The sequence below is a fragment of the Callithrix jacchus genome, chromosome 4 (assembly GCF_049354715.1).
Source record: "Callithrix jacchus isolate 240 chromosome 4, calJac240_pri, whole genome shotgun sequence".
In the NCBI taxonomy this organism is placed as follows: domain Eukaryota; kingdom Metazoa; phylum Chordata; class Mammalia; order Primates; family Cebidae; genus Callithrix; species Callithrix jacchus.
The window spans coordinates 103,966,859-103,994,733 of NC_133505.1; the positions used below are offsets into that span (position 1 = coordinate 103,966,859).

Genomic DNA, 27,875 nt, shown 5'->3' on the forward strand with positions numbered 1-27,875 from the left:
TGGAGAGGATGTGGAGAAAAAGGAACACTTTTACACTGTTGGTGGGAGTGTAAATTAGTTCAACCATTGTGGAAGACAGTGTGGCGATTCCTCAAGGCGTTAGAAATAGAAATTCCATTTGACCCAGCAATCCCATTACTGGGTATATATCCAAAAGACTATAAATCGTTCTACTATAAGGACACATGTACACGAATGTTCATTGCAGCACTGTTTACAATAGCAAAGACCTGGAATCAACCCAAATGCCCATTAATAATAGACTGGATTGGAAAAATGTGGCACATATACACCATGGAATATTATGCAGCAATCAGAAATGATGAGTTCGTGTCGTTTGTAGGGACATGGATGAATCTGGAAAACATCATCCTCAGCAAACTGACACAAGAACAGAAAATGAAACACCGCATATTCTCACTCATAGGTGGGTGATGAAAAATGAGAACACATGGACACAGAAAGGGGAGTACTAAACAGTGGGGTCTATTGGGGGGAAAAGGGGAGGGCCAGTGGGAGGGGGAGGTGGGGAGGGATAGCCTGGGGAGAAATGCCAAATGTGGGTGAAGGGGAGAAGAAAAGCAAAGCACACTGCCATGTGTGTACCTACGCAACTGTCTTGCATGCTCTGCTCATGTACCCCAAAACCTATAATCCAATAAAAAATTTAAAAAAAAAAATAAATAAAATAAAATAAAATTCATGGTATTTAAAAAAAAAAAAAAGAAAAGATGGTTTAAATTAATTATCTCATTTGATTATCTCACTTATAAATAGTTTACCGGACAAACATAGAAATACTGAAACTATACAGTTTTTAAAAGCTCATTTCAATTTTGTTAAAATTTTAAAAAATAATTTAAATTAAAATTATGTTCTTATTACAAATAATTCAATGTTTTTGTCAATGCTACTCCGGAATATAATAGTACTTCAATCAGTTGTCAGTAAAAATGACAATTACAGTGCTTGGTGCCTGTGTGATTCCCTGATGGTACCTTAGGGAGCTGAGTGTCAGGTTAACTATCAAGGCAGCCAGTGCATCTTGTAGTACCACTGGGTGTGCTCCACTCATGCTCTCTTGCCCACACTAAATGTAAAACAGAAAAATGACATTCTATTTAGTGTTAGATGCAGTATGTATAAGCCTACATAGAGCAAAGAGCATTTTCAGATGTGTTCTGTAGATTCTGCATTTCAGTCTCTGCCACATGGGAGTGGTTCTTGAACTTTTCCTTGTCTTTCCCAGAAGGAAAGCACTAAATGCCACTTTTTTTTTTTTCTGCACAGTTGTTATGCTTCTCAGTGTCTAGCTCCCAGGAAACTGCAAACACAGAGAGTATCTGTCCCATGATACAATTGGGTGGGATAGAATTTATTCTGCCCTTTTGCTATTTTGATGAAAAATATAAATATGATGCATATACAGGATTTTAAAAGGATGTAGGAGGTGGATATATTTTTCTAATTGAACATTTTTGACAATGAAGAAATTTTGTTTCTTGGAAATTCATGCAAACTAGTGCAGTTTTCAAAGTTCTCAGATTCTAGAGGTCAAATTATCTTACATATTTTAGGTAAAAGGGCTGATTAGGTTACCTCTGAGAGCTGCTATTCCTGAAAGCAACATTTAGAAGGTTTAAAATTCAAGATGCTTCTTGTAGAAAAAAACTGAGTTTTCTGAGAGCTTCTTCAGCCTCATGTTATGCATGTAGAGTGCACTTGAAGAATACCCCTGAACAGATTCTTTCATGGTGACTTTCTTTTTTTAATATAGTGCCTTATATATCTGGTAGGATACTCAGAAGACACTCTTTTTAAGTATGTCATTTAAATTTGATAAAACTACACAAAGAGATTGGTCTCAGGACTGTATTGATGTACGTAGCACTTTTGTTATATATCTATTACTATGTCCATATTAAAGTAATATAACAGAGATGGCAGAAACAGAAAGGGAATTTAATGCATACACTCTGTACCTTGTTAACTTCACGTATAAATTGAGATTCTTTAGTGTTCTGTATGTCTCAAATGCAAATTCAAGTTTAATAACTGAATTTTCCCCAGGCCCTGTTAATTTCACAAGGAAAAATTGCAGAATACATTAGATTACTGTATACACACAGTGACAGTTTGTACAAGTATATGAGCAATTCACTTCTTATTGCAATTTAAACAACGTATTAACTAATCAAAGTGTATTATTGACAATGGATTCTATCTCCTATAATCAGACTCAAACCGGAAGTGTCTCAAGGGAAAGAGAGAGGTGTGGGTGGAGGAAGAATTCAAAGAGTGTTTCAGGTTAGTAACAGTCAGAGGGTGATATTTAATTGTTTACTGCACCTCCTTCCAACACGTACACACAGGTACATATCAGAATGGCTACCCATTCAGTCAGACTGGTTGCCAGGAAGTCTCAGTATATTTGGCTCATTATTTCTTCTGCTATCAACGGATATCTCTTCCTCAAAGGAAAACCTTAAATAGCACTTAAACGTTATCAGAAGATAGGAAGGGAAATGTTTATTTGCACATCAAATTATGCACAGTTCCTGGATGCTGACAGACTCCTTATTACATCAGACTTCCACTGGTAAAGGTCTCATCCATTGGGTCTGTTCATTATCGTCTTTTGGGGAAGACGTTTCTGTAATCCTCAATGTAGGCTGCTCTTAACGAGCCTTTCATCTCCCTCTATGTTTGCCTAGTCTAGCACCATGCTGTAGTCTATAAAACTCTTTAGAAAGTTTTTTTTTTTTTTCTCAAAGAGAAGTATGGGAATTTCCCTCCAAATGTGGTTGAGTAATACAGTGCAAGGATATTCCTATAGCAACAGAAAGTCAGTTGGTTTCAGATGGTCTTACAGAATCTAACCCAGAGTAGGTGATTAGTTTGTTAGTATTTAGTTACTTACTTAGTGTACTAGACAGTCTTTTATTCTTCTCTTAGAGAAACTCACTAATTAAGAGGTTTTCTTTAAGATGCCAACTCTCCTTAGAAGTCGGTACACTGCTCTTTCCAAATCCTTGCTTTCCATATAAGAAGCAATGGAGATAAGAAATCAAATAATAAGCATTAGAAACATACCTAAATACAAAACAAAAACTAAGTACTTAAATAAGAGACAAAAGCTCCCTCAGCTATGAGATATGAGTGTATTTCTGGAGCTTGCAAGAGAACTAGTTTCATTTAGCATTTCACTATGTTTATTTGCTTTTAAAAATTATGTCATCCTTGCAGAGAATTTGTGTGATTATGTCTTTTTTAACATCATGAAACAAATAGCTCACAGTTCACAAAAATTCTAGAATAGAGATCAGTAATTTTTAAAGGGCCAGGTAGAATATCTTTGAGCATTTTGGGACAGATAGTATTTGTGGCAACTAGTGAGTAGTATTGCCTTTGTAGCTTAAGAGCAGCCAATATGAAAAAGAATGACATATGAAAAAGAATGGGTATAGCTGTGTTCCAATAAATCATAAATACAGACTGTAGGCTAGATTTGTTTTGCAGGTCATTGTTTGCAGACCCACAATCTAGAATATGACATGAAGTCTGGTCTTTGAGACAGAATTCACTATCCTTTGCCTGCTAAATTTCATCCAGAAATAATGCTCCCTTTCTGGTATTCACTTCTCAAATGAATATTTAAACAAAATTCAGTAATACAAAGTGATATTGTTTTCTTGCATTCCAACCTGACAACCCCCATGGGTGGAAGGGGGAAAGGGAAATTTATTATTGTTTTAATATTTAGCTTCTTTGTAATATGATATAAGAAACATGTTTACGGTACAAAGTGGTATGGTTAATTAGAAAGACAAGTGTGTAATCGTTATACTGAAATGCACAGAAGTAGCTAGATATTTTTTTTTTGTAGTTATACCCATTAAGTAGATCAGTGGTGTAGGACAGATGCAGCATTGGATATATCCCACTCCAGTAGAAAAAAAGGGATTTTTAAACTATACATTACACAGTGTCACATTATATAAAGTTATTGCTACATCAGGTGACACAGAAGAAACTGATATTACATGACTTGATGCAAATTCAAATGGAAAATTTGGAGCATACAAATGGATTAAACAGCCTTGAAAATCAGGTAGAATACAATTCCAGAGGATTTCGGGTCATTCAGAAATGCTATTACCTTCCAGCTAAGAAATGTCGACTGTTTTGTTAGTGATCACACTGAAGCATGAAATTGGGGAGGAAGACTGTTAATGGGTCAGTTAAGGTAAGAATTCAGAAATATTATTTTAAGGTGGAATGTTATGACAAATATGTGGCAAAATGTAAAATTACCTCTCAGAAAAATGTGTGTTTATTTTCAGTCACTGTTTATAGTATGGAAAATGTATTTTGACCGGAAAATCCCACTTGAAAAGTTCTTACCCTAAAAAACTAACAGACCTTATCAGAGTAGGTCTATCACTGTCCTTAAACACTACCATATTCTTCTTGGGAAACAACTTATATACCATATAAAATGTATCCTTTTTTAAAAAAAAATAGCATTTTATAGTGCTTTAGAAAGAGGTTTTCTTTTTTTTATATTGTAAAACTACTTATAAACATATAATAGAGGGATGAGTTAACAAATATGTTAAAGCTGGAGTTTGCAAACAGTAGTTAGCCAATAAAGTTCACTATCTGGTAAACTCTCTACTGATGAAAAAGTCTTAACTGTAGTAGATAGTTGCCCATCAGATGAATTCAACTTTCAAAATATATCTATTTTTAAGTACATAATGTTAGATTACTTAACTGAAACTACTTTCTTTAAGAAAACTATTGCTTGATTTTTCTCTCTTCAGTTTTGTGTGTGTGTGTGTGTGTAAGTAAAGGAATTATTATTCGATTTTTAAAATGGACTGTCAGACAAATGGAGCCAATAATAATTGAAGATTTATTAGTTGGTGCCTGTTATATTGATACGGGAATGCTGGCAAAGGAAGAGCATGGTCATGATATGGAACAGGGGAAGGAAAGTGCTGGAGAGAAAGGCGGGTCCCTGGCTAGGGTTCCATCCCCAGATACCTAGGTGAGGACAAACATTTCCTGCCCAAATGTATTTCCTAAGACCACCTGGGCCTATAAAAACCCAACACGCTAGCGGGCAGACACACAGGCGGCTAAACCTCCAGAAAAGCCCATCGGCAGTAGAAGACGTAAGCACACTGGCAGAAGAACACACTGACAGGCACCTGAGTGCCGGCAGGCCTTTGATTGCCACAGAGCGTCCCAACTCCAGGGGAAAACCATCTTCCTTATGGCTCCTGCATCAGCTGAGAGCAACTTCCACTCAATAAAATTTTGCACTCATTCCCCAATCCCACATGTGAATCCGATTCTTCCCAGCACACCAAGGCAAGAACCCAGGATACAGAAAGCCTTCTGTCCTTGCCAGAAGATAGAGGGTCCAATTGGGTCTAATTGAGTGGACTAAGACAAACCACCTGTAGAAGGCAACTAAAAGAGCACCCGGAAGCACACGCCCACTGGGGGTCTCAGGAGCTGTAAACTTTCATCCCTAGACACTGCAGTGGGGTCAGAGCCCCACAGCCTGTCCGTCTGTATGCTACCTAGAAGTTTGAGCAGCAGGGCACTGAAGAAGCAAGCCACAGCCACATCGCACTTCCTGCAACAGGGACAAGGGAACCTTTCCCGTTTCAATATGACCATAGGTATTTAAATGGTTTTTAATAAAAGATATTTACTGTGGGAAATTAGAACCATCTAAATCTTTAAACGCTGCATAGGAAATAGATGGTGAAAATATTCGTAGAAATTTATAAAACTTTTCTACTAAAATTTAAACTATTTAATTATATTTTAAGAAACGCATTTAACAACAGGTAATATGGCTGCTTTCTTCATTTGTAGTACGTGTGCTTTGTGTTGTCACTAGTAAGTGGCCATACTTTTCACTTTGAGGGCACGTGTCTTCTCACCTTTTTAATCCTAACTACTACCCATTCACCTAAACACCAAAGTCTCTTGGCCATTGTCCTTTCAAACATCATAGATGCATAATAAATGTATTTTTGAATGAGTCAGTGTAGTAGAGGAGGCATACCTGTTTATAATGCTCTCTCCAGAGACGATGGCATGAAATTAATTTCTAATGACCACTTTTAGGTCTTTAATCACCAAGTTCTAAAATAATGTCATCAGTAAGCCAGTTTAGTATACTTTAAATTTGTGCATAAAAACAATTATGGATATTCTCATTTTTAATTCTTAATATGCTTAAATAATTGGTTCTTTAGTTTTCACACTTATGTATGCCTCAGCTTGTGTTATATTGGATTTTTAATTTTTTTCTGTGTTATAATTCTAACATAAATTTCTTTTAGAAGAATATTATTAACAATTGCTATGATTTTGAAATGCATTTTGTTTGAAATGGGTATCCGTTATTCAAAATAATAGTTGAAATACAGAGAGAGCCTTTATATTTCAAAATATTAACCTTTCACTGAATTGATTAAAATCATATAATATGACTTTGAAGTATTTTGAAAACCTTGCTGCAGAGAATCAATCAAATTATTTTTTTGTTTGGTAATGCAAGACAGTTTTCAAAGACCAAGATTATCTGTGCATGCTGCCAATGAATAGATTTAGTAGAAAACGTAGGCTGTAGAGAGGAATTATTAATAATAAAGAATCAAAAACAAAGGAAACTAAGTAGGTTAATTACAATAAATATGATTTAAGCATCTGTTTAGGCTATCAGGGAATACAAAAGGGAATTTGATAGATATTAAAATTTAAACCCAAACTAACACAACCCAAATAAGGATAGAATTTTTTCACAGCATAATAAGCATTTATTAAATATTATTTTTATTTAAATGCAGACATAGTAATGAATAGTAAGTAGCATATAGATTTTTCTTTTTCTTCTTTTTTTAAGATAGCATGAATTATCTTATCTAAACCCCTTATTGTGTCAGCTGCCACAGTATTAAGCCACAAAAACATGATCATAAAACCAAGGCATACAAGTTTAAAAACATTAGATTGGAGAAAGTATTCAGGGCACAACATGTAACATTTTTCATATGACAGCTCTACATTTTTAAGTATCATATTGCATGGTTTTTTAAAATTTTACTTTTTTGCTCAATGTTTTAAAATTATTTATAGTCACAGTATTTATGATGAAAGATTTTAACCTTTAAAATTTCTACTCTTTAATTGGATTTAACATTTTTTTGTGGTCAGTTATCTGATTGATTTTCTTTTGTGTTCCATGGATGTATTAATATTTCATGGACATACTTTTAATCTATTTAAATCATTTTATTTATTATACAATAAATTTATTCTGGGTACTTAAATTTTTTAAATTGATCTGTTTGATTCCCAAACACAGTCTTCCTAAGGAGCATGTGTGATACGTCCTGCTCTCTGTTGAATTCTTAGGTGGCTTCGTACTACCAACAGAATGAAATCCAAATTTTCCTTAATGACAGAAAAAGCTCTTTCTCTCTCTTATTTCTTTCAGCTTTGCGTTGTGCACCCATATCTGACATGTTATCAACGGATCCATAGTGAAAAATCTCATCTTTCCCAAACTTGGTCTGCTGCTTCACACCACTGCCTTTCTACATTTTCCCTTTGCTTTTAAGTATTTTTCTTAGCTACATATTGCTAGAGTCATAATTCAAAATTTATTTTAGTAATAATCTCTGGTTATTCTCCAAAGTTTTTACTTTAACTGACAAACGTTGACTATTATGTACATGTTCTGAAATATATATGTTTCATGTTTTGAAATATATATATTTGTGGAATGGCTAAATTGAGCTAATTAACATATGCATTACCTCACAGGTTTATCATTTTTTTGGTAACAGGAACATTTAAAATCTACTCTATCAGCAATTTGTAAGAATGCAATACATTGTTATTAACCCCAACAGATTACTTGGACTTACTCCTCTGATCTACTTGAAATTTGGATGGATGGTATCCTTTGACCAGCATCTCCCTAACCCACCCTCCGTCCCTCTCCCCGTCCCCCATAACCACCATTCTACTCTCTGTTTCTATGTATTAGACTGTTTTAGATTCTACATGTCAGTGAGATCATACAGTATTTGTCCTTCTCTGCCTGGCTTATTTCACTTAATATAATGTCCTCCAGGCTCACCCATGTCGTTTCAAATGACAGGATTTTCTTCTTTTATAAGATTGAATGGTATTTTGTGTGTGTGTGTGTGTGTGTGTGTGTGTGTGTGTGTGTGTATAACAATATAATATATAATACAATGTGATACATTTATTACATCTTCTTTATCTGTTGGATAGAGTAAAAAGATACATAACATCTTTGTCTATCTATCTATAATCTTATCTACCTATATCACATCTTCTTTATCTGTTCATCTATTGCTGGACACTGAGGTTGATTTCATATCTTGGCTCTTGTGAATAATGCTTCAATAAACAAGGGAATGCAGAGACACCTTCAACAAACTAAGCTCATTTCCTTTGGATGTATACCAAGCACTGGGTTTGCTGGATCATATGTCAGTTCTACTTTTTAAAAATTTTCGAGGAACTTCCACACATTTTTCCATAATGTCTATACTAATTTAAATTTCTACCAGTATTGTATAAGAGTTCCCTTATCTCCATGTCCTCATCAATACATATCTTTTGTCCTTCTCATAACAGCCATTCTAACTTACATTTATTGGATGACTATTGATATTGGGCATTTTTTCCCCATCTACTTGTTGTCCATTTGTATGTCTTCTTTTGAGAAATGTCTATTCAGATCCTTAGCCATTTTTAAAATTGGATTATTTGTTTTCTTGCTAGTGAGTTGAGTTTTTTATATATTTTGAATTATAACAAGTTATCAAATGTATAGTTTATAAATATTTTACCTCATTCCATCAGTTGTCTCTTCATTTCTGTTTTCTTGGCTGAGCAAGAACTTTTGAGTTTGTTGCAATCCCATTTATCTATTTTTACTTTTTTTGCTTGTGCTTTCAGATTCACATATCCAAAAACATCATTACTTGCAACAATGCTGTGGAGATATTTTCTCTTATTTTTTTCAATAGTTTTGCAGTTGCAGGTCTTATGTTTGAGTCTTTAATTCATTCTGAGTTTGTTTTGTATAAAGGGTCTAATTTCATTATTCTGATTGTGGATTTTCATTAGTTTCAACACCATTTATTGAAAACATTGTCCTTACCCCCACTGTGTGTTTTTGGCACTTCTATCAAAAGTCTATTGACCATAAATGCATGAAATTATTTCTGGATTTTCAATGGCATAGGCATACAGAAGATGAGCTAGGGCAGGAAGCTAGAGAAAATGAAAGTACAACATAAAAAATGGTAGAACACAACTAAAACAGTAGAGAGGGAAGTTTATAGCACTAAACACGTACTTTCAAAAACAGGAAAGGCCTTAAATCAATAATCTTAGTTCCTAAGATTAGAAACCTAAAAATAGAAACAAAATAAGCACAAAGCAGGCAAAAGGAAGGAAATCATATGAATAAGGGCAGAAATCAACAAATTTGAAAACAGAAAAAACAATACAGAAAAATCAATGACACAAAATGTTGTTTCTTTGAAAGTATCAATAAAATTAATATATCTTAGCAAGACTGATATATAATGATAAAAAGGAGGACATAAATTACTGCCATCAGAAATAAAACATGATATATATCATTACAGACCTTCACATATCAAAAGGGTAATAAGAGAATATTAAAAATAACTTTAAACAAATAAATTTGACAACTTGTAATGAAGCAAGTTTTTAAAAAACAAAATCTACCATAACTCACCCAAAATGAAATAGAAAATCTGAATAGTTTTATAACTATTAATAATATTAAATTATCAGTTAAATACTTTCCTCAATATAGATCTCCAGGCCCAGATAGTTTCACTGGAAAATTCTACCAAATTCTTTAAAGAAGAATTAACACTAATTTTATACTATCTCTTGAAGAATATACAAAAAAGGGAATGTATTATGTCTCCTTCCAAAAACTGATTACTATTTCACTAGGTATAACTAGACAAAGACAATATTAAAAAAAATGAAGCTACAGACCAACATTCCTTATGAAATGCAGATGAAATTATTTTAACAAAGTATCATCAAATAGAAATCAGCACCATATAAAACAAATTATGTATCATGAACAAGGTATTTTATTCTAGTGGATTTGTGTATTTTAGGAATTTAGTGATTGAGGACTGGTTCAAAATTTGATAATTGCAAGCTAACACAATAACAGGCTCAGGAAAAGAATACATGATCTCAATTTATGCAAAAAAATTGTCCTGTTTTATGATAAAAACTAAGTAAAGTAGGAATAGAGAACATCCTAAACCTAATTAAGAGCATCTACAAAAACCCTATAGCTACAAAAATAATAGAAACAAACAAAAAATAAAACAAACAAAAAAATAAAAAACCTAATTAACAGCGTGTAAAAAACCATTTTACTGAATGATAAAAGACTGATTACTTTCTTCCCATGAATGGGATCAAGGCAAAGATAATCACTCTTTCCACAGTACTTAAGTTTTAGCTAGTGCAGTAAGGCAAAAAAAATAAATTGTCATGTGTACAGAAACAAAGAGATAAAAGTGTTCTTATTTTGCAGATTACCTGTTGTTCCACATTTAAAAATCCCAATGAATCTTCAAAATAGAAAATAAAAACCCATATAACTCCTAGAACTAATAAGTAAGTTTAACAAGGTGGCAGGGTGCAGAATAAATATACAAAAATAAATTATATTTGTATGCGCTAGCAATGAACACGTGAACACTGAAATTTAAAATACCGTACCATTTATAAGCAGTCAAAAGCAACCCCTGAAAATCTAAAGTGTAAATGTAATAAAACAAGTACAGATCTTATATGTTGAAAACCATAAAACTTTTAAGAAATTAAAGATCAAAATAAATGGGAAGACTTGCATGTGGATTGAAAGATTCACATTTCCCATCAAAATGCAGACAAGATTTTTGTAAATACAGACAAGAGTATTCCAAATTTCATGTGGAAAAGCTTTGAAATTAGAATACCTAAATTACAAAAAAGTAGAATAGTGTAGAAAAAAATCATTCTACCTGATTTCAAAACTTTTTATATGGCTACAGTAATAAAGACCGAGTAGAGGACCCCACGATAGTCCTCCACAATTATAGCCAACTCATTGTTAAGAAAGTTTTAAAAGCAATTCAACTGAGGAAGGATGATGATGATGATGATTCTTCTTATTATTATTAAATTGGGCTAGAGCAATTGGCTATCCATGGGCAAAAATAAACTCCTACATAAGTCTCAGACCTTATATAAAACTAACCTAAAATAGACCTTAGACTTAAATGTCAATTGTAAAACTATAAAACCTTTAGAGAAAACGTAGGTCTGTTGTTTAGGGCTTAATGAAGAGTTCTTAGACATGACACCAAAAGTATAATCTATAAAACAAAAATTAGATGAATTAGACTCCATCAAAATTAAAAACTATTGCTCTGCAAAAGATGAGAAGACAATCACTATCCTTTATGGAAGTGCAACTTAAGACCTCAAAATGACAATATCAATATCTTGTAAGGATGTGGAGAAACGGGTCTCATACAATTCTGTGGGAATATGAAAAGGTACAGTCACTGTATAAGATTATTTGGCAGTTTCTTTTAAAAACTAAATATATCATTACCTTACAATTCAAACATTGCATTTCTGAGCATTTATTGTAGATGAATTAAAATTTATTTCCACACAAAATCTGGGCATGATTGTTCCTAGCAGTTTACTTGTAATATCAAAACTGTAAGTTGCTAGAATGTCTTTCAGTAAATGTATGGTTAGATTGTGGTTTATCTTTTCCTGAAGCACCACTTAGCAAAAAATACACACAAATCTTGGATGAATCACAAGATTGTTGAGTGAAAAAAAGTTACTCTCATGGTCATTTGCTATTTAATTTTATTTGTATAACTCTCTCTAAATGACAACACTACTATAGAAGATGAAAAGCAAAATAAAGGTCACTAGGGCTTAGGAATGGTTAGAGATGTTGGATGCAAGTATAAAGAGATAGCACAAAGGAGACTTTTGTGTGAATGGAATAGTTCTTAGATGTGGTGGCATTACACAAATATATACATGTGATAAAATGAGATAGAATAATGGATGTACATTGTACCAAGTCAGTCTCTTGGCTTTGATTCTGTGCTATAATTATTTAAATGGTAACCGTCTGGAAAACGGGATGAAAGGCACATGAGACCTCTCTGAACTATGCTGGCAAATTCCTGTGAATCTATACTTATCTAAAAATAACTTAAAAAGAGAATTATGTCCCACATAATATTCTGTAATACATATATAGCTGTCTAATTGGCATATGTATACTTTCTGAAAGAGAGGAAGAGAACACCAAAATTATTTTGACATAATGGTAACAAAATCTCCAAATTTGATAAAAATTCACAAATCCAATACACTCAATGAAACCTAGGCTCAACCAATGTGAAGAAAATTGTACTAAGGCACATCACCATTAAATTGCTCAAAACTATTGATAAAGATAAAACCTTTAAGGCAACATAGGAAGAAAAACAAAAATGAGGATGGTGGCAGATAGTTTGCTGGAAACAAGGGAAGTGAGAAGACAATCAAGCAATCTCTAAAATACTTGGGAGAATAAATTGTCAATCTAGAATCTTATACACTGAAACTACTTCAAAATGAAGGCAGAATACTTATCCAGAAATATAATAGCTGAAAGAACGTGTCCTAGCAGATTCTCATTATAAGAAACGTAAAGCAAGTCCTGGTGGAAAGAAAATGGAACTAGATGGAAGTGTGGTTTCATACTATGAAATGGAGAACATCAAAATGGAAATTATATTAGTAAATGCATCAAATTTATTTTATATTATATATATTTTTAAAAATAAAAGCAATAACAATATAAAAATGTTCCTCACACAGCTTATGATGTGGTATACATAAAAGTCTTTCAAAGCAATTTAGCTAAATGAATAAGTGAGTAAAAATAAAATAAGGAAAATACCTTAAAAATAAATGTTACTCATTTATATCTATTAGTTTGCAAAGCAATTATCATTTTTACTGACTTACCATTTTAACTACAAATAAAAATTTATTTTCTGTAATTTTCATTTTTTGATAAGTATTGATGACTATTGCTTTTCTCTCCATCCGTCATTATCAAAAGTCATTTTAATAGACCTTTTCCTTGCCCAAATTATCTAAAATTTCAACCTTCACAATGCATATCTTTTTCTCTGCTTATCTCTTTCTTATTATGTATCACTGTTTAACATGCAAAAATTTTACATATTTACCTTTTTTTATTTCTGAGTACATTTAAGCTCTATGATTGCAGGTATGTTTGTCTGTTTTGTGGTATTAGTAGCTCTTGAACTGTGCCTGGGACATAGTAGACATTCAACAAAATATTTGTTAATTGTTGACTATCCAAAACAAACTTAGTTTCTTCCCCTATATTTGCCATCTCTAGTTGTGTTACTATATATATTCTACAAGAACACTTATCTTAGAAACATTTTTTCTTGACTTTCTACTTTTAACTAAATCACGAAGTTTGGTCTATCTTTCCTTTCAATTATTTCTCAGTTCTTTGGCTTTTTCTATACCTTCTTCCATTATATTATAGAGAAAGCATGCTATCTTGTCACTGTCTCAGAATGCCCTCCCTTCAAATAGCCCCATCCACAGTGCTGTAACCATGAGATTTCTAACATGCCATACTATTCCTGTCATTCCTTTTCTCAGAACCCTTCAAGAATATCTCAAACACTGTGGAATAAGGTATGAACTTCCCATCATCATTCATAAGGCCTTGCCTTTCTCTTTATCCTCATCTCCTTCTACTCTCTGCAAGTCCCTGCATAGAACATGTTGCTTCTACCTCTAGTTTTTCTAATGCAATAACCTTGCCTCAAATGTCCTCTCACTCTTATCAGACTAAGCACAGAACTAACTTTGTGGGTTGGTCAAATGGTTTCCTGGGACGTTTTTGTAATGCAACTATTGGTAAATGGGAAAATGTGCTGATCTTTTCTGACAGACCACACATTCCTGGAGAGCAGAAACTACATTTTGCCTTTATATCTTACACCTAACCCAAAGATGGCATAGACTAGGGCACAGAACTGTTGAAAAAAATATTTAAAAACTAAATATTACCCTAAATGACTTAGAATGTATGTTCACAGGGCACAGATGCTATTTAAATTACAAACTTCAGAAAAATGACTAATCAGAGTACAAAAATATTTTAAATATTGTCAGCTGGGCACTGTTGCTCACTCCTCTAGTCCCAGTACTTTGCGAGGCCAAGATGGGCGGATCACTGGAGGCCAAGAGTTTGAGACCAGCATGGCCAATATGGTGAAACCCCATCTCTACTAAAAATACAAAAATTAGCCAGCTACTTGTGAAGTTGAGGCATGAGAATCACTTGAACCTAGGAGCCAGCCATAGGTTGGAGGGGGCTGAGATTGTGCCACTGCACTCCAACCTGGGCGACAGAGCCAGACTCTATCTTAAAAACAAAACAAAGCAAAATTTTTTAAAAATATAAAAATATTATTATATTCAAATGACAAGTAAATCTCAGCAGGAATGTTAAAATCACTTTTTGGATAGTTTTTAGTGAGTTTTATGTCTAGTCATTTCAACTTACTAACATTTACTTTTATGGGTCTTCTTAAGAAACGCTATCAGTTTCCAACTTTTGGCCTTTGTTTGAAAGGAGTACAAGGATGGGCCTTTAGTAAAATTTTCAAAATTGTCTACACACTGTTCCTTAACTGAGAATAGGGAGGTTGAGTAGAGTCCATCTCTCTCTTTTTTAAGTAATTTTCAGCCACAGATATATGCACAGGGGTTTATATTCCTAACTGGGTAAATGACTTTTACATTTATTAAATGGTCTGAGTGCTACAAAAGTGATTATTTGTTCAAGCTCAGAAGAATTTTTTTTGAGCACTTTAAAGTTCTCATGGTCCTCAGCTCCTCCTCTTCTTTGACTTCTGTTGAGTATAATTTATACTTTATTTAAAATTAATTATTTAAAATAATGTTTTCATAAATGTATAGTATTGCCTTCTTATTTCTCATTTTATCTTCCACAAACTAACTTTGAAAACAGAATAATTTATAGTATTGCCAACATCATTTGGGGAAAATACTTATGTTTCCCAAATTAGGTTATCAAGTAACTTTCATAATGTTAGTTTTAACTTAAAAAAATATAGGATCAAAACAAAAAAAAACATAAAACCTTTAACAGCTAGCCAGAGTTTATAGGTCTATAACAACTTTGAATAAACTGCTAGAGGCAAATTTTTACAGCAGAAATTCTTCTCTGCTGTATTTTATTTTTAAAAAAATCTTTTTGAAAGAAGTGTCACAGTTGTAATCTTTTAATTAATTTGGTACTACATACAGAGGAGTCCTGAATGAAAGCTAGTAGCTGTTTTTGCCATGGTGCCCAGAAGGATGCCTCTGTTTTGCCAAAAAATGTTCTGTCACTAATGTGAAGCCTGTTGACAAACTGTTGTTTATATGTTGTCAATGTGATGCCAAGTCAATTGTTTCACTACGGGAATCCTGGCTTGGCCCCAGTGGCTGTCTAAGTCTTTGTAGACACACAGATACTTTTAGGGAAAGAAATCAAAGGTAAAAACCTTATTTCACTTTTACTTGGCTCTTTAACTGAAGTTTTATGAAGATATGAAAATAAGTGGTGATCAAACAACTTTGCAAGAACTGTAATTCTAAAGACTTAGACATATGGTTGGTTTTTAATTCCTCTTGCTGTTAATTAAGAGGCTAATTATACAAGATGGTTAGGTATATATTAGCTTGCAAATTCTACCTTTTTTCTTGTCATTTAAAATTAGCAAAGTAAGAGCTATGTAAGTCTTCTTTATCCTCTAAATCGGTGATAGTCAATGGGGGATAATTTTGCCCTCCATGGGACATTTGACAATGTCTGGAGACACTTTTGTCACACTTGGACAGAGGCCGTGGCATGTAGTAGACATAGGTTGGGTATGTGGCTAAACATCTACAGTGCACAAAACAGCCCCCTACAACAAAGAATTATCTGGTCTGAAATATCAATAGTATGGAAGTGAAGAAACTGTTATCCACATTAAATAGTTGAGGTGTATGGAGAATAGCACTAAAATGTTACACAAACTCAGAAATGGTTAGAGAAAATATATTCTTAGAAATTTAGGGGACACTAAAAGAATGGGTCTGTACTCTACAGCTTTCATATTAGTAGGAGAAAAACAAAAGAAGAATTGGGAAAGTATTATTGGTCAGAAAATGAAATAAAAGGGGAAGAGGTAGAAGAGAAGAAGCAGAGAAAAAGCAAAATAAACAAAAACCAACAATGTGAGTCTTGGAATGATCCTTTATACATCACTGACCAAAATACATGAAAGACAAAAATGACTGACAAAAAGATTGAATATGTATTTTTTTCATATGCAAGAAACCCACTTAAAATGGCAAGGAAATATTAAAAATATAAAGATAGCAACACTGGCCCAAACAATGCTGTTGTAGCAAAATTAATATTGGATAACACAAGTTTTTAAGGCAGAACTATTATTATATTAAAAAACCAGTCAGTAACTACAAATCAACAATTCACCAAGATAATATAAAAAATCACCTGTATGCTATATAGCTAATAAAATAATTTTGAAATATATGAAACAAATACTGATAAAAAATACAAGGGGAATCAGACAAATCCATATGTTTAGTAAATTGAGTATTCTGTCATGAAAGCATAGATCAATTTTTCAGACCCATAATATACAACACCAAGAGTGAACTCTCATGTAAAATAGGGACTATGGGTGATAATCATGTGCTATAGGTTCATTGATTGTAACAAATATTCCACTCGAGCAGGGATGTTGCTAGTGAGGAGGCCATGCATGTGTGGGAGCAGAGAGCCTATAAGAAATCTCTGTACCTTGTGCTCAATGTTGCTGTGAACCTAAAATTCCTCTGAAAAATGAAATCTATTTTTTTAAAGGATGGACCAATAACATCCCAAGTAAGAAAGGATATAGATGATTTGAACTATAAACACATTTTGATATTTATGATTTATCTATCACAGATGTTAAATTATTTCATCATGCACAGTTCAGTGTAAATAGATATGTTGCTCATAATATATACCCCAGGGGCTCCAGTCAGTTGTTATATCAGAAATTCCCACCTAGTGGTGGTTATAGAACCTTCAATCTAAAGCTCACATTCCCGAAGAGGCTACTAAAAGTGCTACTAAAAATCTCTGACTCCTATCAATACCAGCGGCTGTATTAATTATCATAATGAATGTTGGAAATGAGTTTTCATTGGTGAAAGTGATGGCTTGCTAATTAGCATTATGGATGTTAGAAATGGCTTTTCATTGATGAAATTAGTGTTAGCTGATACAGATGGATAGGATAGAATTTGCTATATATACACAGTGCACTCCTCATTCGTAAGCAGAATATGGAAGTCTAGCTCACCTCCCTAAGGGAAGTCACCTTATAGACATCATTGATAATAATCATCTGTATAAAGGAAATAATTTAAAGGTACCAATATCTGAAGATAAATATTGAAGTATGACAAAACTTCTAAAGTTAATTCACAAAAGTACTTAACATGTTGGGTTTATTCTGTACTTAATAAATAGTGTATATACATTCTTTTGAATGCTACATAAACATTTATAAAAGGCAGTGATCACTTGCTAGGTCAAAAAGTAATTCTCAATAGATTTATTTATAAGCCAATTTTTTCTACTGAAATATAATTGCAAAATAAGCCAACAACAACAGAAAAACAAATAAAAGATCAAATAAAAACCTCCGTTTTTAAATTTTGTTAAAAATTACTCATTGGTTAATAAAGTAACAAAGGGAATAGTATATTTAAATTGAATGATAAAATGTATATAAAATTTACAATAAGTGGTAAAGGGAAATTTATATATAATTTATATATATATATAGCAAAATATTAAAATGTGGACTATCTAGAGTTCAAGTTTTTAATAGTGGTTCATTTTAAAAGAGAATGAAGAAAAACAGAATTTGGTATAAGAATACTGGAGGCCTCAACTTTATTTGAAAGATATTATTCCTTGAGTAACTAAATAGCCTATATAATTTTTTACAGTTACCCTTTATTTCTTTCAAGTGGGATATTCTTTACTTCCCTGTATTCTTCATTTTAATATTCCCAAACACTAAAATGTATTAAAGTATTATTTCAAGGTATGTCAATTTTACTTGGACATTTTTCTGTGGCAGAAAACATCTGAATTATGAATTGAACCCTTCCATAGAAGGTATTAGAAATGAAGGTGATATTGGATTTGATAATACAATATGGTTCTCCAAAATCCTTCTCTTTCCAAATAAGGTTTACTTATTAGAAATCTGTAGCATTGTTTTTTGTTTGTTTGTTTTATTTGTTACTTACTGAGGCTTCAGACCACTTAGTTGGACAATATATTGGAAATTTATTATCACATGTCCGTTTTTTTTTTTTTTGTAATTTTTCAATTAAAAGGCTACTATAAACATTTTACTAAGTTTCTCAAGTAGAATATTAATGATTCAGGTAGGAAATGAACAGAACAGAAAAAATAAATTAATAATACTTGGCTTAACAGAAATGACTTAGGTTGTATGTTTGGGTTTTTTCACTATGAATTTTTTTTCACCATGAATAAACAGATAAGATAAAATTAAAATTTTATGTTCTTAAAATGAAAGTTTCCCAGAAATGTTCTTCATATGTTCAGATATTATCCATATGTTCAATATTCAGCATTTCCATTCCAATGTTTGTAAGGTGCTTTAAATAGTAATGAAAAATAATATTAGCTAATATTTTTATGTGTCCTATATGCCAGGTGGTGTTCTATATGCCACACAGTATTTTAAATTCATTTGATTAAATAATTTATCCTTTGACTCACCATAAAATGCTTAAGTGATTCGTGTGTTTGTATATGTATGTGTGCACATGTGTATATACAACTTGAGCCAGGGTATGTAACTTTACTTCCATATACATTCTTGTACTCTTCATATGTCTTGCCACTCAGAGTTACAGGCCACTGGTTGAAGATCATTGATCTGAAAGTTCGAATTATCTTTAAAGTGAGGATGGAGTTAGTAGAAATATCTGAGGGAGGTAGAGCATCTTTTATTTATTTTCACATAAAGATAAATTTTGAAACAAAGCATATATTATACATCTTGTTCTTTAAAAATTAGAACTTGGGATAGGACATAAAAGTCACCAATATTTGTCAAAATAATGAATATTAAAGTAAATAAATTATCTGTAGTTGAAAAAATGGAATTGCCATGAATAGTAATCTTAAAAACATGTGGTGAATAAGAAAAAACTAAACCATATCTGTTTTGAAGTGAATTTTTTCATATTTGATTTTTCATTCACTTATTCACTTAGCACAATGTAATCAAAGCCTAGTTTGTATAAAATATCATGCACTATTGAATAGATCTACGTATTTACACATTCTGTTTAGACTTTCTTTAACATGTGATTCTGTACTTTAATAAATTATATCTTCATTTAAATATTTTAAGTTAATATTAAGGCTATTTTAGAGTAATAGTCTGATGCATAGCAAATAAAAGACAACATTTTATTTTCTCTACCATAGTATAGATTTGATGAGAAATTAGGTCAACTGGTGAAGTGGTTAGCTCTTCTCTTAAAAAAAAAAAAACAGATTAAGTTTGGTTATTTTTCCTTGAGAATATTTAATATGGAAGGAAATTGATAGATACAGAAGCTATTAGGTCTTCCAAAGAAGCCACAGTATTTTATAATTTGTGGTACTGGAAATACAAGTTATGGAGTGAAAGTTTACTTTGGAGGTAGTAATCCATTCATCTATCTATGATACTTTGGAGGCTATTATAATGTCATAAGAACTTCCTAATGATATCTTCTAAGTAATATTAATTATTTGTAATTACTTCATAAATATTCATTTTCTCTATTTCAGGGCCATCAATTTTCACTATCAACTGTAATTTTAATCCACTCAATTTTTTCCTCAAAATATTCTCTAGAATATGATTTTAAAGTCATTTCTACTGCAATATTTTTTCTTCATGTACTTATTCATCCTTTATACATATTTATTATTTTAATTCACATGATTTTAATTGCCATATGAATTTATATAACAGGCATATAGATTTTTATATAAATTAAGACTATAGAAATTCAACATTATTTCTTATTTGAAAGGCAAAATTGAAGGAAGCAAATGCAGATTAAGAGAGCATATGATTTCAAGAGTTTAGTGAGCACATTTATTATATGCTTTTAAAATAACGATGTGGCTGATTAGCTAAATTAGTAAAAAATATAGCTATGATAGGTAAAAATCAAGAGTGAAATGATGTTGACCCTCTGTGTGCACCATATTGCCCTTAAGCATGTGTCCTTTAATTGCTGCTGTACTCACAAGCTGGGAAGGAATGTGGGTGAGTAAGAAAGGAAGCAAAGGAAAATAAAATATGAAGGTTCCTCAACTTATCTAATCATCTACACCCTGAAGGAGAGTTTTTGTTAGCCCAGTTTCCAGATCTTGCATTATACAAAATTAGAAAAGTGTGTAGAGAGTCAGATAGGTAGAACTCTGAAAAAAAGGGTAATAAATTAGAGGAAGGGGCTAAATCAATCTATTTAATGGGGGCCCCAAACATGGTAGAAAATGCAGCATAGGATATGGCTGGAGAAAGATTCTCCAAAGTATCTACAAATGGTTAGAGTAAGCTTTTGGATTTGCTTTAGATTTATTGATGGATATGAATTGTAGATTAGATCTCCTTCAAAGTTAATTGAAAAAATCATTAAAGTTTAAGCTTCCTTTCAATTTCTGTTTCGGAGTTATACTGTGGTCTGCTGAATATGACTGCATGAATTGGCTGGACTATATAGGCTCAAGATTTATTAGGGTTACAGGTGAAATCATATGTCAGTGACTAATGAAGGTTGTAATACTACTTGCAAAGTCACCATTACAATTATATGTGTAATTGGTTATAAATATACACGTTGTTGATGCAAATAGAACTATTTGAATTTAACCTTTTGTACTAATAGATGTGATTAAAAATAAACTGAAATTTGGAACTTATTTTAGTTAATATAGGCAAGCGTTAATCTGCACAGTCATACAATGAAAAAAATGCATATCTGTAGAAGTTATCTATGAAGTTTTTTATATTTTGATCCTATGTACTATGTGATTATATGCGCTTGACTTATAAAGACCAAGCAGTGTCAATTACATTGTAGTATATAGTAGCTATAAATATTTTTGTAGTTATTCTATATTTGAATATAGTAACTTAGTTCTAATTTTTAAAGTTTCATTTGTAAAAGCTATAATCTTAACTACTATTTTCTAACTGAAGTCTTAATGTATAACTACGAGATAACAGTGAAATGGAAATTGCTTTTAGTGGAAGTTATAATGAAGATAACAGAAATAATTTAGAGCTAAATTTTGTTTACCCTGTGTGAAAATAGGTACTACATGGAGAGAAGGTATTAGGAAATTGTTACATAATACCACATATTTGCAAAGTTGTTCAAGTGCTTTGGTTTACAACAGATTAGTTCTTGGTTACTTTCCTTTTCGAATAAATGTCAGATGTCACATTATTAGACAGGAAAATGAGGTAATAGCTCAGAGAGAGCTGTTATAAATACTGTTATTATTTATAGAGATAAGTAATAGGAAGGTTTTCAAAGAAACCTTTAGAAACTCTGTTAGTTCAAATCTCTATTAAAAGCAAAGTGGTTTTGATTGAGGGAGGCCCACAAATGATCATCTAAAAGCAACATTGTGTTTTCACAATGACCACTTCAATAAAGCATCAGTCAAGACTGCGAAGCCCAGTTGAATGCTTTGTGGTCACACTTGGACTGTGCATAGACAAAGCCACATGCTTTGTTTTAAATAATCCCTAATTTACAAGGTAGTGATTGTAATGTTGCAGGTCTTTTTTTTGTTCCTCCAGAAATTACTATTACAGATTGAAGTTACCTGGGTGTTTTGAGCCTCTTAGTTTAAGGGAACTATCTAAATATTAAACTGTACCAGCAGCCCCCAAACAATCATTACGAAGTGTAGAATGCACTATAAATGCTTACAATTCCTGGCACTGTTTATACTTCATCATAAATCTTATATACCAGTTTAATAAACTCAGTATACTTAAATGTGAAAACACTTATTTTTAAGCTGTTTCCACCTCTATATTATCCTTTCCTTTAGATGCAGATATCATACACATGAGAGAGAGAGTTTGTAGAACATAGCACTGAATGCAGCACTTTCTATTCCAGCAAGTTATTTGTTTCCAAACACTGTAAATTTACAGCTATTTACAATAGACCACTGAGATTGATCTGCCTTGATGTTGAAAATCTTTATCAGGTTCCTATGTATACAAATATCATCTTCTCTTACTAGTAAAGCAGGCATTCTTAGGTATTTTATTAGACTCTCCAGGATCTTCCTGCATATAGTTTTAATTTCATTGTAATTTCTGTTTTAAAAACAACAGCATTCTAATAATGTATAAGATAATTATGCCAAATTTGGTTTATGTGAGTTATTGAATCTCATTTTTTATTCACCTCGCCTAATGTCCCACAAGCGCAGTCAAAAGGGTTTTGAGTTTTATTAAACTACCTTATTATTAAATACTTGGATGTTAGTTGCACAAAATAAGGTTGTAATACAGCTTTTATAAAATAACACGTCACAGCATTGACTAAAACTGTCTTTGTAATAAACATGCAATTTTTAAAGTTTTGTTATTTTGAGATGAAATTTCAGAGTTTCAAGAATAGTCTTGTAGTTCAAGTCTACCTTTACTTGATAGAGATTGCTGAAGTGACTTGGTTTTATTTTAATATGAAGCTTGTAATTTGATTTGTCTGGCCAAACCATTCTACCATAGGGTTCTTATTTTCTACTGAGCTCAGAACCACTTTTAAGAACTGCATATTTCACAAATGCGCAGGAAATTGATGTGACTTTCCAATAACCTTCTGACTCAGCCTTCCTTCACCACACCAAGTAAACACCTCCTTGCAGTTTCTAGCACAGCCAAACAGCTATAGCTACACACTCCCTAAAACTTAGTTCATTCAATTTGGCTTTCTTCTCAACAGAAGTCACTTCCTGCTTCAGCTTATGTAAAACCTATACAACTTCTGATCCACACCCCAAGTTGCTTCTTTTCAAAGAAGCCCAAACCTGTTCTCCAAAACCCTCAGTGATCTCTGTCTTCTCTGATACCTATATGGCCTCTTAACTGTATCACTCAAATTTCACACTTACCAACGGAGACTGTGTGGTTAGTTATTATTCCTACTCAACCAAATTATAAGTTATTTGAAATCAGGGATCATGATTTATTACTTCCTTATATATGCCATAGCTCCAAATTCAGAATTTTACACATAGCAGTCATATATTTTTAAATATAAAAAGGATTTAAATATAAAAAGAATATAGATAGATAAGAGACCTGGATCTCAGTTCTTAAAGGAAAGACTGAAAAAATACTTGGTGATTGTTGAGGGCTGGGTTTACTACTAAGTGTTGAAAGGAGTTTTAATTTTTTTGTATATATGGAATATCCTACAAAATGGTCCTTTTCAAACTTGAATTTGCATTAGAATCAACTAGAGTATTTGTTAAAACACAGATTGAGGGGGGCCAAAGCCCAACATTTCTGATTCAAGAGGCCAGAAATGGGGTTAAGAATTTGCATTTCTAACAAGTTTCCAGGGATGCTAATATTACTTGCTCATGGACTGCCTTTTGAATAGCATTACTATAAGAGAAAGGTTCTAATACCTAAATGCTATCTCAATGAGAGTTTTTCTGTTTTTGAAAGAATAAGTTAAAACTTTTGTATTAAATAACCAGGTTTTTAAAAACATAACAGTAGTTTACATTCCCAACATGCTTTCAATTTGCTCCTAAGGGTTCCACTTTTCTAATGATTCACAGGTATTAATTGTCCATGTAAAGAAATAATTTTAAAAGCTCTTTTCATTCATTTTTATCAAAATTTAGTTTTTATTGGAAAGGACAAGACAAATGCCAATAAAGCAATGACTTCTTATCTAAATTTAGCATTCTCATACACAATTAAGAACAGGACTAATTGTCCTGTTCTGGAACTTTCTGGAAGATAGTTTGGCAACATATATAGAAAGCTTAAAAAATGTATACACCTTTCACTCTACAGTCTAACTGGTAGTGTGTATCCTAAGTATAAAATAAGTAATCAAATATGGAAATATTCGACACTTTGGTGTTATAATAGTTGACTAGATATATACATTTGTCAAAACTCAGGTTGTCCATTTAAAACGGCTGCTGTTTTGCTAATTGAATAAAATTGAAACAAAAATTTTAAAATTGAAATAATTATTTTTTTAAAAAATTGAAATTAAAATTTTAAAAGTATCAGTAAGCAATTATTTCCTTTTTTTGTTTTTTTTTCAGCTGCAGTCATGTCATTAATACAACTTCTGATCCACACCTCACGCTCCTTTTATTCAAAGAAGCTACCCAGTTGTTACCTACTTCAAGATGAAAGTAAGTGTGAAATGAGAAATTGAGTTAAAGGTGTTTGCCATGGCCTCTGCAGTTATGTAACTTGTGGAGAAGGCCAAGGTATGTGTGTGTATGTGTGTGTGTGTTGCGGGGTGGGGGACCCAGGATCTCTGAAGTAGTCCTGCAGCTACTCCACTGGTTTTAAGCGATAGAGAATGCATGACCATTTTAATGACTCACCTGTTGGAAGTCTACCAGAGAGGTGGAGAAGATAGAGGCCTTAACAAGTCTTTTCAGCTTGGATTTAAGCTATTGACTAGAGTCACTGTACAAGTTCTGAGATACTTTAAAGCTGAAGGACCCGAGTCTCTGGTGATTTCATTCTCTCCACTAGAGGGAATGAAACAGGTAAATAAATTAGTACAGCAGTAGTTTTTCTAACTGATTTTCTAAGATCACAAACAAGCTTGCTCTTCCTGCATCATTTTTCTGCCTTCTTACTTAGATTGTCAACTCCTTTCAAGTACTTATTTATCTTTCTATCCCCCAGAGTCCTGCTTTATTTATAATTGCTACTGAGTAATTATGTAAGAAGATTCAAATAATTCCTTACTGTTAGTTGGTATTTTGCAAACTTTCATTTCAGTCTAGTGGAAAGGTAAGAATGTAGTAGTTTAGGAAGATATTGACAAGGATGTTTTGATGGCATTGCCAATGGTATTACATATTATTTTTAAAGAAACCCTTTAATATAGCATCTCCTTTTTCATAAGTAACTTGCAAATCAGATTTTCTTAATTGTTTAAGGTTAAAAAAAAAATGCTATTTTCCGTATATCCCAGAACAGCAGATGAATGCGATTACTAAAACTTTTTCCAAGTCATATATTTTCATTAGCTACAGTGATCTTACAACTGAAGCTTAGCTATAGGCTATGTTAAAGATACATGAGGCAGAATATAAAGTAGCTAGAATTTATGGTGTTACATGGTATTGCAAAAGCAAGGCAAGCTGCTTTTTCTTAATCCAAACACATGTAATCTAACTGGAAAGAGATTTGGAGATTAGATCTTTCAAACAATGAAGAGTTTTTGTTGGTGGTGGTGGGTTTGTTTGTTTTTAGTTAAAACTAAAGCACAACGGTTTTATCAAATATGAGTGAAATTGTCAGGGAGTTGCTTGCATTTGTGAGAATCTGCTATGTTCTTAATGGCACAGTGAAGAAGAGCCATTAAACCTAAGAGTATGACCCTATAGCATGTATATCCAAAGCTAAAACAGAGGGGTGTCTGTATAGAAAGAGGAGTCTGCTCCCACTTTCAGAACTGATCTGAAGTTCCCTTTGACTCCCATATAAAATCTAAAACCTGTTCATCACTTGCCTTTTGTCAAAAAGTTAGTCATATCATTTTTCCATTTTGTATTCCTCTAATTATTTTCAGTGGAGCAAGCATGTGCAAACCCATCAATTATATTTTTATAATAAAATGTTTTTCACATTGTAACAAGGATACGACTGTCTCATAGCCTTGAATCCAAGTCTGTGAAGTAGATCCTGTGAGATAGATGAAGTGACTTGCCCAAGGCCTCTTTGATGTCATCAGAAAGAAATTTAGATTCAGGTCTGGCTTACTTCAGGACCCAAGCATAGTTGTCCATATGTCAGAATTTTAGATATCTGTACCTATATTTGAAATGTTTTCATTTATTTCTGGCCATCTCTACCCACAACCCTGTCCAAATATTGGACAAGTTTATTTTGAGTGAGACTGGTTTTAATCAGTTCTTATGTTATCCCTCCCTGGAGTTATTTCCATAGTAGAATGCATTTGAATATGCTATAAATCTGCCATCATGGTCTTACCTCAAATATCACCCTCTCAAAAATGACTTTATTGCTTACTACTATTATATTCTCTATGGTGATAGCTGATTTTATTTTTTTCAAAATATTTTTATCTGAACTTACATTATTTACTTGTGTACATGCTTCCTGTCTTTTTTCACTGGAATGTAAACGACCTTGAAGCTTGAAACTTATCTACTTATTCCACTTTTTCGCTGGCATTTATGTGCTAGGCATGGAATAAAGCCCACCAGATTTTGGTGGAAGCAACAATCACTAGGTACTAAACAGTGGGGTAACAATTACCAGGGGATGACATCACTCTGTAGCTCAGCAACAGTTCTACTGGGTAATAGTACTATATTTTGTTTCTAGTCTTTATGTTCTGATGGGTTCCAGTGAAATAAAACTGAAAATTATTACCATTTAGATGCCTCACTTTCTCTATAAAGTTATAAAAATGAGATAAAATATTAAAAATATTATTTTTATTACATATGAGGAGTTTATGTTTTAAAGTCTTTGAAATTATTTTCCTATGTGTATTCACAAGATATCACATTTTGATTAATTATTAATTCCAGCCATTTGCAGACATATACTAGTGGAGAAAAATGAATATTAATAAGGAAACCAAAATCTGAAAGTCATCTCTAAGGTTTTACTTTTCATAGCTTAAAATTACTCACAGTTGCTTGGTTATTTATAACTTTTTTTCATTCTACATTCTACATCAAACACACATCTCTTTCATTTTTTTTTTCTATTGGCAAGTAAGCATTATGGATTAGTGAATTAATTAGGCATCATGCCACATTTCTTAATACTACCCTTTCTATTGGTCTAAAATCAGAACACAAATATAGACCACATAGTAGCTGAGATCATAAACTGTGAAAAACAATTCTCCTAATTGGGAACAAGTTTGAAATAGAAATAAACCTAATTGGAAACAAGTTTCAAGAAAGGCACAATTGAAGAATTATCAGGTTTTTTGTTTTTTTTTTTGGTGTATTAGAACGGATAGTGACAGTAAACATACACGTACCTTTGAATATGTGCATACATAAATATATATATGTGTGTGCATCTGTATATACAGATTTTATTTGAAATCATTTAAAGTAACTTTTAATAATATAATATATTATTCATAAAAATGCTTTTTGGAAGCAGTTGTTAATTATTTTCCACATTTGACCAATGAGGAAAGTGGGGATTGGGGAGATTATATGACCTACCCAAGACTGGGTAGACTAAACATAGAACTGGACCTTGAATTCCAGT

At 32.4% G+C, this 27,875-nt stretch overlaps 1 protein-coding gene and 1 long non-coding RNA gene across 38 annotated transcripts in view; one reads left to right on the top strand and one right to left on the bottom strand.

Moving 5' to 3' along the window:
• LOC144582184 (uncharacterized) overlaps positions 1-27,875 on the top strand; it is a 1,185,294-nt gene that overhangs the window by 755,010 nt on the left and 402,409 nt on the right. For 32 of the 33 annotated variants that reach the window (XR_013534406.1, XR_013534408.1, XR_013534407.1 and 29 more), the window contains one exon: positions 24,692-24,784. Coding sequence is in view for 5 of the 33 variants with exons in the window: in XM_078369864.1 (XP_078225990.1) it covers positions 24,692-24,784 (93 nt within the window). In the remaining 28 variants the exon portion in view is untranslated. Of the gene's footprint in view, positions 1-2,237; positions 2,308-4,166; positions 4,247-24,691; positions 24,785-27,875 lie in introns of all 33 variants that reach the window. The other variant, XR_013534427.1, reaches the window with a different exon arrangement.
• Positions 688-26,991, bottom strand: LOC118153128 (uncharacterized). Of its 5 annotated transcripts, XR_013534430.1 has the most exons (5): positions 26,712-26,991; positions 24,983-25,132; positions 2,921-3,035; positions 1,983-2,073; positions 693-1,090 (listed from the first exon to the last, which is right to left on the bottom strand). It is a non-coding gene; the product is annotated as an uncharacterized LOC118153128 (long non-coding RNA). The 5 variants fall into 5 exon arrangements; XR_013534429.1 differs by having other exon boundaries at positions 688-1,090; positions 1,983-3,035; XR_004742406.3 differs by having other exon boundaries at positions 688-2,073; positions 26,712-26,990.